Source organism: Ranitomeya variabilis, chromosome 5, assembly GCF_051348905.1.
Source record: "Ranitomeya variabilis isolate aRanVar5 chromosome 5, aRanVar5.hap1, whole genome shotgun sequence".
Lineage (NCBI taxonomy): Eukaryota > Metazoa > Chordata > Amphibia > Anura > Dendrobatidae > Ranitomeya > Ranitomeya variabilis.
This window is the reverse complement of record NC_135236.1, coordinates 690446598-690459854: the sequence shown is the minus strand read 5'-3', so window position 1 is coordinate 690459854 and position 13257 is coordinate 690446598. Positions and strand designations below refer to the sequence as shown.

Below are 13257 nucleotides of genomic sequence, written 5' to 3'. Positions count from 1 at the left end.
GTTCTCCTGTACAGTAATTATCTCCCCAGTCCCAGATCACTATCTACACTATGTTCTCCTGTACAGTAATTGTCTCCCCAGTCCCAGATCACTATCTACACTATGTTCTCCTGTACAGTAGTTACACTCCCTAGTCCCAGATCACTATCTACACTATGTTCTCCTGTACAGTAGTTATCTCCCCAGTCCTAGATCACTATCTACACTATGTTCTCCTGTACAGTAGTTATCTCCCCAGTCCTAGATCACTATCTACACTATGTTCTCCTGTACAGTAGTTATCTCCCCAGTCCCAGATCACTATCTACACTATGTTCTCCTGTACAGTAGTTATCTCCCCAGTCCCAGATCGCTATCTACACTATGTTCTCCTGTACAGTAGTTATCTCCCCAGTCCCAGATCGCTATCTACACTATGTTCTCCTGTACAGTAGTTATCTCCCCAGTCCCAGGTAACTATCTACACTATGTTTTCCTGTACAGTAGTTATCTCCCCAGTCCCAGATCCCTATCTACACTATTTTCTCCTGTACAGTAGTTATCTCCCCAGTCCCAGATCGCTATCTACACTATGTTCTCCTGTACAGTAGTTATCTCCCCAATCCCAGGTAACTATCTACACTATGTTCTCCTGTACAGTAATTATCTCCCCAGTCCCAGATCACTATCTACACTATGTTCTCCTGTACAGTGGTTATCTCCCCAGTCCCAGATCACTATCTACACTATGTTCTCCTGTACAGTAGTTATCTCCCCAATCCCAGGTAACTATCTACACTATGTTCTCCTGTACAGTGGTTATCTCCCCAGTCCCAGATCACTATCTACACTATGTTCTCCTGTACAGTAGTTATCTCCTCAGTCCCAGATCACTATCTACACTATGTTCTCCTGTACAGTAGTTATCTCCCCAATCCCAGGTAACTATCTACACTATGTTCTCCTGTACAGTAGTTATCTCCCCAATCCCAGGTAACTATCTGCACTATGTTCTCCTGTACAGTAGTTATCTCCCCAGTCCCAGGTAACTATCTACACTATGTTCTCCTGTACAGTAGTTATCTCCCTAGTCCCAGATCACTATCTACACTATGTTCTCCTGTACAGTAGTTATCTCCCCAGTCCTAGATCACTATCTACACTATGTTCTCCTGTACAGTAGTTATCTCCCCAGTCCTAGATCACTATCTACACTATGTTCTCCTGTACAGTAGTTATCTCCCCAGTCCCAGATCACTATCTACACTATGTTCTCCTGTACAGTAGTTATCTCCCCAGTCCCAGGTAACTATCTACACTATGTTGTCCTGTACAGTAATTGTCTCCCCAGTCCCAGGTAACTATCTACACTATGTTCTCCTGTACAGTAGTTATCTCCCCAGTCCTAGATCACTATCTACACTATGTTCTCCTGTACAGTAGTTATCTCCCCAGTCCCAGATCACTATCTACACTATGTTCTCCTGTACAGTAGTTATCTCCCCAGTCCCAGGTAACTATCTACACTATGTTCTCCTGTACAGTAGTTATCTCCCCAGTCCCAGATCACTATCTACACTATGTTCTCCTGTACAGTAATTGTCTCCCCAGTCCTAGATCACTATCTACACTATGTTCTCCTGTACAGTAGTTATCTCCCCAGTCCTAGATCACTATCTACACTATGTTCTCCTGTACAGTAGTTATCTCCCCAGTCCTAGATCACTATCTACACTATGTTCTCCTGTACAGTAGTTATCTCCTCAGTCCTAGATCACTATCTACACTATGTTCTCCTGTACAGTAATTGTCTCCCCAGTCCTAGATCACTATCTACACTATGTTCTCCTGTACAGTAGTTATCTCCCCAGTCCTAGATCACTATCTACACTATGTTCTCCTGTACAGTAATTGTCTCCCCAGTCCCAGGTAACTATCTACACTATGTTTTCCTGTACAGTAGTTATCTCCCCAATCCCAGGTAACTATCTACACTATGTTCTCCTGTACAGTGGTTATCTCCCCAGTCCCAGATCACTATCTACACTATGTTCTCCTGTACAGTAGTTATCTCCCCAATCCCAGGTAACTATCTGCACTATGTTCTCCTGTACAGTAGTTATCTCCCCAGTCCCAGGTAACTATCTACACTATGTTCTCCTGTACAGTAGTTATCTCCCCAGTCCCAGATCGCTATCTACACTATGTTCTCCTGTACAGTAGTTATCTCCCCAGTCCTAGATCACTATCTACACTATGTTCTCCTGTACAGTAGTTATCTCCCCAGTCCCAGATCACTATCTACACTATGTTCTCCTGTACAGTAGTTATCTCCCCAGTCCCAGGTAACTATCTACACTATGTTGTCCTGTACAGTAATTGTCTCCCCAGTCCCAGGTAACTATCTACACTATGTTCTCCTGTACAGTAGTTATCTCCCCAGTCCTAGATCACTATCTACACTATGTTCTCCTGTACAGTAGTTATCTCCCCAGTCCTAGATCACTATCTACACTATGTTCTCCTGTACAGTAGTTATCTCCCCAGTCCCAGATCACTATCTACACTATGTTCTCCTGTACAGTAGTTATCTCCCCAGTCCTAGATCACTATCTACACTATGTTCTCCTGTACAGTAGTTATCTCCCCAGTCCCAGATCGCTATCTACACTATGTTCTCCTGTACAGTAGTTATCTCCCCAGTCCCAGGTAACTATCTACACTATGTTTTCCTGTACAGTAGTTATCTCCCCAATCCCAGGTAACTATCTACACTATGTTCTCCTGTACAGTGGTTATCTCCCCAGTCCCAGATCACTATCTACACTATGTTCTCCTGTACAGTAGTTATCTCCCCAATCCCAGGTAACTATCTGCACTATGTTCTCCTGTACAGTAGTTATCTCCCCAGTCCCAGGTAACTATCTACACTATGTTCTCCTGTACAGTAGTTATCTCCCCAGTCCCAGATCGCTATCTACACTATGTTCTCCTGTACAGTAGTTATCTCCCCAGTCCTAGATCACTATCTACACTATGTTCTCCTGTACAGTAGTTATCTCCCCAGTCCTAGATCACTATCTACACTATGTTCTCCTGTACAGTAGTTATCTCCCCAGTCCCAGATCACTATCTACACTATGTTCTCCTGTACAGTAGTTATCTCCCCAGTCCCAGGTAACTATCTACACTATGTTGTCCTGTACAGTAATTGTCTCCCCAGTCCCAGGTAACTATCTACACTATGTTCTCCTGTACAGTAGTTATCTCCCCAGTCCTAGATCACTATCTACACTATGTTCTCCTGTACAGTAGTTATCTCCCCAGTCCCAGATCACTATCTACACTATGTTCTCCTGTACAGTAATTGTCTCCCCAGTCCCAGATCACTATCTACACTATGTTCTCCTGTACAGTAGTTATCTCCCCAGTCCTAGATCACTATCTACACTATGTTCTCCTGTACAGTAGTTATCTCCTCAGTCCTAGATCACTATCTACACTATGTTCTCCTGTACAGTAATTGTCTCCCCAGTCCTAGATCACTATCTACACTATGTTCTCCTGTACAGTAGTTATCTCCCCAGTCCTAGATCACTATCTACACTATGTTCTCCTGTACAGTAATTGTCTCCCCAGTCCCAGATCACTATCTACACTATGTTCTCCTGTACAGTAGTTATCTCCTCAGTCCCAGATCACTATCTACACTATGTTCTCCTGTACAGTAATTATCTCCCCAGTCCCAGATCACTATCTACACTATGTTCTCCTGTACAGTAATTGTCTCCCCAGTCCCAGATCACTATCTACACTATGTTCCCCTCCTGTACAGTAATTGTTTCCCCAGTTCTAGATCACTATCTACACTATGTTCTCCTGTACAGTAGTTATCTCCCTAGTCCCAGATCACTATCTACACTATGTTCTCCTGTACAGTAGTTATCTCCTCAGTCCCAGGTAACTATCTACACTATGTTCTCCTGTACAGTAGTTGTCTCCCCAGTCCCAGGTAACTATCTACACTATGTTGTCCTGTACAGTAGTTATCTCCCCAATCCCAGGTAACTATCTACACTATGTTCTCCTGTACAGTAATTATCTCCCCAGTCCCAGATCACTATCTACACTATGTTCTCCTGTACAGTAATTATCTCCCCAGTCCCAGGTAACTATCTACACTATCTTCTCCTGTACAGTAGTTATCTCCCCAGTCCCAGGTAACTATCTACACTATGTTCTCCTGTACAGTAGTTATCTCCCCAGTCCTAGATCACTATCTACACTATGCTCTCCTGTACAGTAGTTATCTCCTCAGTCCCAGATCACTATCTACACTATGTTCTCCTGTACAGTAGTTATCTCCCCAGTCCCAGGTAACTATCTACACTATGTTCTCCTGTACAGTAATTGTCTCCCCAGTCCCAGGTCACTATCTACACTATGTTCTCCTGTACAGTAGTTACACTCCCTAGTCCCAGATCGCCATCTACACTATGTTCTCCTGTACAGTAGTTATCTCCCCAGTCCCAGATCACTATCTACACTATGCTCTCCTGTACAGTAGTTATCTCCCCAGTGCCAGGTAACTATCTACACTATGCTCTCCTGTACAGTAGTTATCTCCCCAGTCCTAGATCACTATCTACACTATGTTCTTCTGTACAGTAGTTATCTCACCAGTCCCAGGTAACTATCTACACTATGGTCTTCTGTACAGTAGTTATTTCCTCAGTCCTAGATCACTATCTACACTATCTTCTCCTGTACAGTAGTTATCTCCCCAGTCCCAGGTAACTATCTACACTATGTTCTCCTGTACAGTAGTTATCTCCCCAGTCCCAGGTAACTATCTACACTATGTTCTCCTGTACAGTAATTGTCTCCCCAGTCCCAGATCACTATCTACACTATGTTCTCCTGTACAGTAGTTATCTCCCCAGTCCCAGATCACTATCTACACTATGTTCTCCTGTACAGTAATTGTCTCCCCAGTCCCAGATCACTATCTACACTATGTTCTCCTGTACAGTAGTTATCTCCCGAGTCCCAGGTAACTATCTACACTATGTTCTCCTGTACAGTAATTGTCTCCCCAGTCCTAGATCACTATCTACACTATGTTCTTCTGTACAGTAGTTATCTCCCCAGTCCCAGATCACTATCTGCACTATGTTCTCCTGTACAGTAGTTATCTCCCCAGTCCCAGATCACTATCTGCACTATGTTCTCCTGTACAGTAGTTATCTCCCCACTCCCAGGTAACTATCTACACTATGTTCTCCTGTACAGTAGTTATCTCCCCAGTCCTAGATCACTATCTACACTATGTTCTCCTGTACAGCAGTTATCTCCCCAGTCCCAGATCACTATCTACACTATCTTCTCCTGTACAGTAATTGTCTCCCCAGTCCCAGATCACTATCTACACTATCTTCTCCTGTACAGTAGTTACACTCCCTAGTCCCAGATCACTATCCACACTATGTTCTCCTGTACAGTAGTTACACTCCCTAGTCCCAGATCACTATCTACACTATGTTCTCCTGTACAGTAGTTATCTCCCCAGTCCCAGATCACTATCTACACTATGTTCTCCTGTACAGTAGTTACACTCCCTAGTCCCGGATCACTATCTACACTATGTTCTCCTGTACAGTAGTTACACTCCCTAGTCCCAGATCACTATCTACACTATGCTCTCCTGTACAGTAGTTATCTCCCCAGTCCCAGATCACTATCTACACTATGTTGTCCTGTACAGTAATTGTCTCCCCAGTCCCAGATCACTATCTACACTATCTTCTCCTGTACAGTAGTTACACTCCCTAGTCCCAGATCACTATCTACACTATGTTCTCCTGTACAGTAGTTACACTCCCTAGTCCCAGATCACTATCTACACTATGTTCTACTGTACAGTAATTATCTCCCCAGTCCCAGATCACTATCTACACTATGTTCTCCTGTACAGTAATTGTCTCCCCAGTCCCAGATCACTATCTACACTATCTTCTCCTGTACAGTAGTTACACTCCCTAGTCCCAGATCACTATCTACACTATGTTCTCCTGTACAGTAGTTACACTCCCTAGTCCCAGATCACTATCTACACTATGTTCTACTGTACAGTAGTTATCTCCCCAGTCCCAGATCACTATCTACACTATGTTCTCCTGTACAGTAGTTACACTCCCTAGTCCCAGGTCACTATCTACACTATGTTCTCCTGTACAGTAGTTACACTCCCTAGTCCCAGGTCACTATCTACACTATGTTCTCCTGTACAGTAGTTATCTCCTCAGTCCTAGATCACTATCTACACTATGTTTTCCTGTACAGTAATTGTCTCCCCAGTCCCAGATCACTATCTACACTATGTTCTCCTGTACAGTAGTTACACTCCCTAGTCCCAGATCACTATCTACACTATGTTCTCCTGTACAGTAGTTATCTCCTCAGTCCTAGATCACTATCTACACTATGTTTTCCTGTACAGTAATTGTCTCCCCAGTCCCAGATCACTATCTACACTATCTTCTCCTGTACAGTAGTTACACTCCCTAGTCCCAGATCACTATCTACACTATGTTCTCCTGTACAGTAGTTACACTCCCTAGTCCCAGATCACTATCTACACTATGTTCTCCTGTACAGTAGTTATCTCCCCACTCCCAGGTAACTATCTACACTATGTTCTTCTGTACAGTAGTTATCTCCCCAGTCCTAGATCACTATCTACACTATGTTCTCCTGTACAGTAGTTATCTCCCCAGTCCCAGATCACTATCTACACTATGTTCTCCTGTACAGTAATTGTCTCCCCAGTCCCAGATCACTATCTACACTATCTTCTCCTGTACAGTAGTTACACTCCCTAGTCCCAGATCACTATCTACACTATGTTCTCCTGTACAGTAGTTACACTCCCTAGTCCCAGATCACTATCTACACTATGTTCTCCTGTACAGTAGTTATCTCCCCAGTCCCAGATCACTATCTACACTATGTTCTCCTGTACAGTAGTTACACTCCCTAGTCCCAGATCACTATCTACACTATGCTCTCCTGTACAGTAGTTATCTCCCCAGTCCTAGATCACTATCTACACTATGTTGTCCTGTACAGTAATTGTCTCCCCAGTCCCAGATCACTATCTACACTATCTTCTCCTGTACAGTAGTTACACTCCCTAGTCCCAGATCACTATCTACACCATGTTTTCCTGTACAGTAGTTACACTCCCTAGTCCCAGGTCACTATCTACACTATGCTCTCCTGTACAGTAGTTATCTCCTCAGTCCCAGATCACTATCTACACTATGTTCTCCTGTACAGTAGTTATCTCCTCAGTCCCAGATCACTATCTACACTATGTTCTCCTGTACAGTAGTTACACTCCCTAGTCCCAGATCACTATCTACACTATGCTCTCCTGTACAGTAGTTATCTCCCCAGTCCCAGATCGCTATCTACACTATGTTCTCCTGTACAGTAATTACACTCCCTAGTCCCAGATCACTATCTACACTATGCTCTCCTGTACAGTAGTTATCTCCTCAGTCCCAGGTCACTATCTACACTATGTTCTCCTGTACAGTAGTTATCTCCTCAGTCCCAGATCACTATCTACACTATGTTCTCCTGTACAGTAATTACACTCCCTAGTCCCAGATCACTATCTACACTATGCTCTCCTGTACAGTAATTACACTCCCTAGTCCCAGATCACTATCTACACTATGTTCTCCTGTACAGTAGTTACACTCCCTAGTCCCAGGTCACTATCTACACTATCTTCTCCTGTACAGTAGTTATCTCCTCAGTCCCAGATCACTATCTACACTATGTTCTCCTGTACAGTAGTTACACTCCCTAGTCCCAGATCACTATCTACACTATGCTCTCCTGTACAGTAGTTATCTCCTCAGTCCCAGGTCACTATCTACACTATGTTCTCCTGTACAGTGTTTATCTCCTCAGTCCCAGATCACTATCTACACTATGTTCTCCTGTACAGTAATTACACTCCCTAGTCCCAGATCACTATCTACACTATGTTCTCCTGTACAGTAGTTATCTCCCCAGTCCCAGATCACTATCTACACTATGCTCTCCTGTACAGTAGTTATCTCCCCAGTCCCAGATCACTATCTACACTATGTTCTCCTGTACAGTAATTACACTCCCTAGTCCCAGATCACTATCTACACTATGTTCTCCTGTACAGTAGTTATCTCCTCAGTCCCAGATCACTATCTACACTATGTTCTTCTGTACAGTAGTTACACTCCCTAGTCCCAGATCACTATCTACACTATGTTCTCCTGTACAGTAATTACACTCCCTAGTCCCAGATCACTATCTACACTATGTTCTCCTGTACAGTAGTTATCTCCCCAGTCCCAGATCACTATCTACACTATGCTCTCCTGTACAGTAGTTATCTCCCCAGTCCCAGATCACTATCTACACTATGTTCTCCTGTACAGTAATTACACTCCCTAGTCCCAGATCACTATCTACACTATGTTCTCCTGTACAGTAGTTATCTCCTCAGTCCCAGATCACTATCTACACTATGTTCTCCTGTACAGTAGTTATCTCCCCAGTCCCAGGTAACTATCTACACTATGTTTTCCTGTACAGTAGTTATCTCCTCAGTCCCAGGTCACTATCTACACTATGTTCTCCTGTACAGTAGTTACACTCCCTAGTCCCAGATCACTATCTACACTATGTTCTCCTGTACAGTAGTTACACTCCCTAGTCCCAGGTCACTATCTACACTATGCTCTCCTGTACAGTAGTTATCTCCTCAGTCCCAGGTCACTATCTACACTATGTTCTCCTGTACAGTAGTTACACTCCCTAGTCCCAGATCACTATCTACACTATGTTTTCCTGTACAGTAGTTACACTCCCTAGTCCCAGGTCACTATCTGCCCTATGTCCTCCTGTACAGTAATTATCTCCCCAGTCCCAGATCGCTATCTACACTATCTTCTCCTGTACAGTAGTTACCTCCTCAGTCCCAGATCGCTATCTACACTATGTTCTCCTGTACAGTAGTTACACTCCCTAGTCCCAGATCACTATCTACACTATGCTCTCCTGTACAGTAGTTATCTCCTCAGTCCCAGGTCACTATCTACACTATGTTCTCCTGTACAGTAGTTATCTCCCCAGTCCCAGATCACTATCTACACTATGTTCTCCTGTACAGTAGTTATCTCCTCAGTCCCAGGTCACTATCTACACTATGTTCTCCTGTACAGTAGTTATCTCCCCAGTCCCAGGTCACTATCTACACTATGTTCTCCTGTACAGTAGTTATCTCCTCAGTCCCAGATCACTATCTACACTATGTTCTCCTGTACAGTAGTTACACTCCCTAGTCCCAGATCACTATCTACACTATGCTCTCCTGTACAGTAGTTATCTCCTCAGTCCCAGGTCACTATCTACACTATGTTCTCCTGTACAGTAGTTATCTCCTCAGTCCCAGATCACTATCTACACTATGTTCTGTACAGTAGTTATCTCCCCAGTCCCAGATCGCTATCTACACTATGTTCTCCTGTACAGTAGTTATCTCCCCAGTCCCAGGTAACTATCTACACTATGTTCTCCTGTACAGTAGTTATCTCCTCAGTCCCAGATCACTATCTACACTATGTTCTCCTGTACAGTAGTTGTCTCCCCAGTCCCAGATCACTATCTACACTATGTTCTCCTGTACAGTAGTTATCTCCCCAGTCCCAGGTAACTATCTACACTATGTTCTCCTGTACAGTAGTTATCTCCTCAGTCCCAGATCACTATCTACACTATGTTCTCCTGTACAGTAGTTATCTCCCCAGTCCCAGGTAACTATCTACACTATGTTCTCCTGTACAGTAGTTGTCTCCCCAGTCCCAGATCACTATCTACACTATGTTCTCCTGTACAGTAGTTGTCTCCCCAGTCCCAGATCACTATCTACACTATGTTCTCCTGTACAGTAGTTATCTCCCCAGTCCCAGGTAACTATCTACACTATGTTCTCCTGTACAGTAGTTATCTCCTCAGTCCCAGATCACTATCTACACTATGTTCTCCTGTACAGTAGTTATCTCCCCAGTCCCAGGTAACTATCTACACTATGTTCTCCTGTACAGTAAGCACCTCCACGTCCTGAATCCCCAGGTTAAACACTTTTCTTTCTGGACAATCTTCCCATCAGCACAGCTGTACCCTCCCATTCCCTATCTTAGAGCCTGATGCCAACAGAGAAGTTTGTCCATTTCTCCAGGAATCCAGAATCCTCCTTGTTACACCAATTCTTTAGCAGCATTCACTTGCCTAATCCCACCCCACCCCCCCACCCCCCGTCTCTCTGGCGTGTCCCGTGGCACAGGTAGTCCTTCAGAAAATCCTACTTTTGAGGATCAGAAAACAGGACTAGATACACAGCAGCCAGTACCACATAGGATAGGATTAAACTTAGACTTTGGTGCAGGGCATTCATCTGATGACTTTGTGTTATACACTATCAATACTGATATATACTATTTGCACTGTATTGTATTACAGGTGAATATTTCCAGCAGTATCATAAAGCAGCTGGTCCCCGGTGCGCAGTACAGAGTGCTTGTCTACCTGCAGAGATCTCCAATGATCGGACCCCCATCTGATGCTGTTCTGTTCTCAATAGGTAACAAACAGACGGTGTAAAATGACTGTGTAGTAAATTGCTGGTAACATACAGTATATACAGCATGCAATCTATGTGTATATGTTACCAGTTAGGGTTTATTATATGTACGTAATGTAGGGGTGCAGCTCCCTGGTAGACACTTGGGATGTTCACCGGCACCAAGTTCTTGTATCAAAACAGTGAGCACTTTATTAACCCCTTAGTGACGGAGCTAATTTGCAGCTTAATTACTCAGCCAATGTTTACAATTCTGACCACTGTCATTTTATGAGGTTATAACTCTGGAACGCTTTAACAGATCCCGCTGATTCTGAGACTGTTTCTTTGTGACATATTGTACTTCATGTTAGTGGTAAAAATTCTTCGATATTCCTTGCCTTTATTTATGAAAAACGGAAATATGACGAAAATTTTTACAATTTTGCAAATTTTAAACTTTTAATTTTTATGCCCTTAAATCAGAGAGATATGTCACACAAAATAGATAAACAACATTTCCCACAGGTCTACTTTACATCAGCACAATTTTGGAAACAAATTTTTTTTGTTAGGAAGTTATGAGGGTTGAAAGTTGACCAGCGTTTTCTCATTTTTACAACAAAATTTACAAACCCATTTTTTTTAGGGACCATCTCACATATAAAGTCACTTTAAGGGGTACACATGACAGAAAATACCCAAACTTGACACCATTCTAAAAACTACACCCCTCAAGGTGCTCAAAACCACATTCAAGAAGTTTATTAACCTTTACGTGCCTCACAGGAACTGAAACAATGTGGAAGGAAAAAATTAACATTTAACATTTTTTTTTACAAAAATTTTACTTTAGAACCAATTTTTTTATTTTCACAAGAGTAAAAAGAGAAAATGAAACACAAAATTTGTTGTGCAATTTCTCCTGAATTCGCTGATACCCCATATGTGGGGGTAAACCACTGTTTGGGCGCACCGCAGAGCTTCATGTTGCATTTGCAGAGCCCGTGATGTGCCTAAACAGTAGAAACCCCCCACAAGTGACCCCATTTAGTAAACTAAACCCTCCAAGGAACTTACCTAGTTGTGTTGTGTGAACTTTGAACCCCCAAGTGCTTCACAGACGTTTATAATGCAGAGCCGTGAAAATAAAAAAATATTTTTTTCCACAAAAAACAAACGTTGTTGTCCAGTTTGTCCTGAGTACGCCAATACCCAATATGTGGGGGGACCACTGTTTGGGCACATGTCAGGGCTCGGAAGGGAAGTAGTGATGTTTTGGAATGCAGACTTTGATAGAATAGTCTGCGGGCGTCATGTTGCATTTGCAGAGTCCTTGATGTGTCTAAACAGTAGAATCTCCCCACAAGTGACCCCATTTTGGAAACTAGATCCCCCAAGGAGCTTATCTAGATGTGTGGTGAGCACTTTCAGCACCCAAGTGCTTCACGGATGTTTATAAGGCTGAGCTATGAAAATAAAAATAATTTTTTTTCCGCAATAATGATTTTTAAGCCTACAATTTTTTATTTTCAGATTGGTAACAGAAGAAATTGTACCACAAAAGGTGTTGTCCAATTTGTCCTGAGTATGCTGATGCCCCATATGTGGGGGTAAACCACTCTTTAGGCGCATGGCAGAGCTCAGAAGGGAGGGAGCACCATTTGACCTTTTTAATGCAAAATTAGATGGAATCAATGGTGGCGCCTTGTTGCTTTTGGAGACCCCCTGATGTTCCCAAACCATGTAAACTTCCCAATTCTAACTCCAACCCTAACCCCAACACACCCCCAACCCTAATCCCAACCCTAACCCCAATACACCCCTAACCCTAATCCCAACCCTAACCCTAATCTCGACCCTAACCCTAATCCCAACCCTAACCCTAATCCCAACCCTAATCCCAACCCTAACCCTAACTTTCACCTCAACCTTAACGCTAACTTTAGCCCCAACCCTAACCCTAACTTTAGCCCAACTCACTTTAGGCCAACTCTAACCCTAATTGGAAAATGGAAATAAATACATTTTCTTTATTTTACTATTTTTCTCTAACTAAGGGGGTGAAAAAGGAGGAGTTTATTTACTATTTTTTTTATTTTGATCACTGTGATAGGGTCTATCACAGTGACCAAAATTAACCAATAGTAAAAATCTTCCTATTTTGCTGAGTGCCGACCGGTAGATCTCGGCGGGCACACTGCGCATGCGCCTGCAATTTTCTTACCGGAAGAAGATGCCAGCAGCCGTGGGGGGAAGCAGGAGGCCCCAGGAACACCGGGAGATACTGGTAAGTATCGGTGACCCTATTTTTCTGCCCTTTGATGTGCGATCACATCAGAGGACAGAGAAATTAAATGGCAAATCGCGCTTTTTTTGCGGCCACAGTTATACGGTTAATAATGGCAATTGCAACCCAGGGGTTGGTAAAAACCAACCTGAATCATGTTCTCTGGGGTCTCGGCTACCCCCCAGCAGCCAAGAACCCGGAGAAAATCCTACTCTGGGGGGGCGCTATACACTTTTTCCACTGCCGCTGTTAAAAGGCGTATCGGCGGTCGTTAATGGGTTAAATTTACAGAAAACAGTAACCGCTCGCAACA

General features: G+C 43.3%; 1 protein-coding gene across 4 annotated transcripts in view; it reads left to right on the top strand.

The window, feature by feature from the left end:
• The window catches only part of PTPRO (protein tyrosine phosphatase receptor type O), a 555000-nt gene that overhangs the window by 237084 nt on the left and 304659 nt on the right, over positions 1-13257 (top strand). For all 4 annotated transcript variants that reach the window (XR_013215987.1, XM_077267281.1, XM_077267279.1 and 1 more), the window contains one exon: positions 10555-10675. Coding sequence is in view for 3 of the 4 variants with exons in the window: in XM_077267281.1 (XP_077123396.1) it covers positions 10555-10675 (121 nt within the window). In the remaining variant the exon portion in view is untranslated. The remainder of the gene's footprint in view (positions 1-10554; positions 10676-13257) is intronic.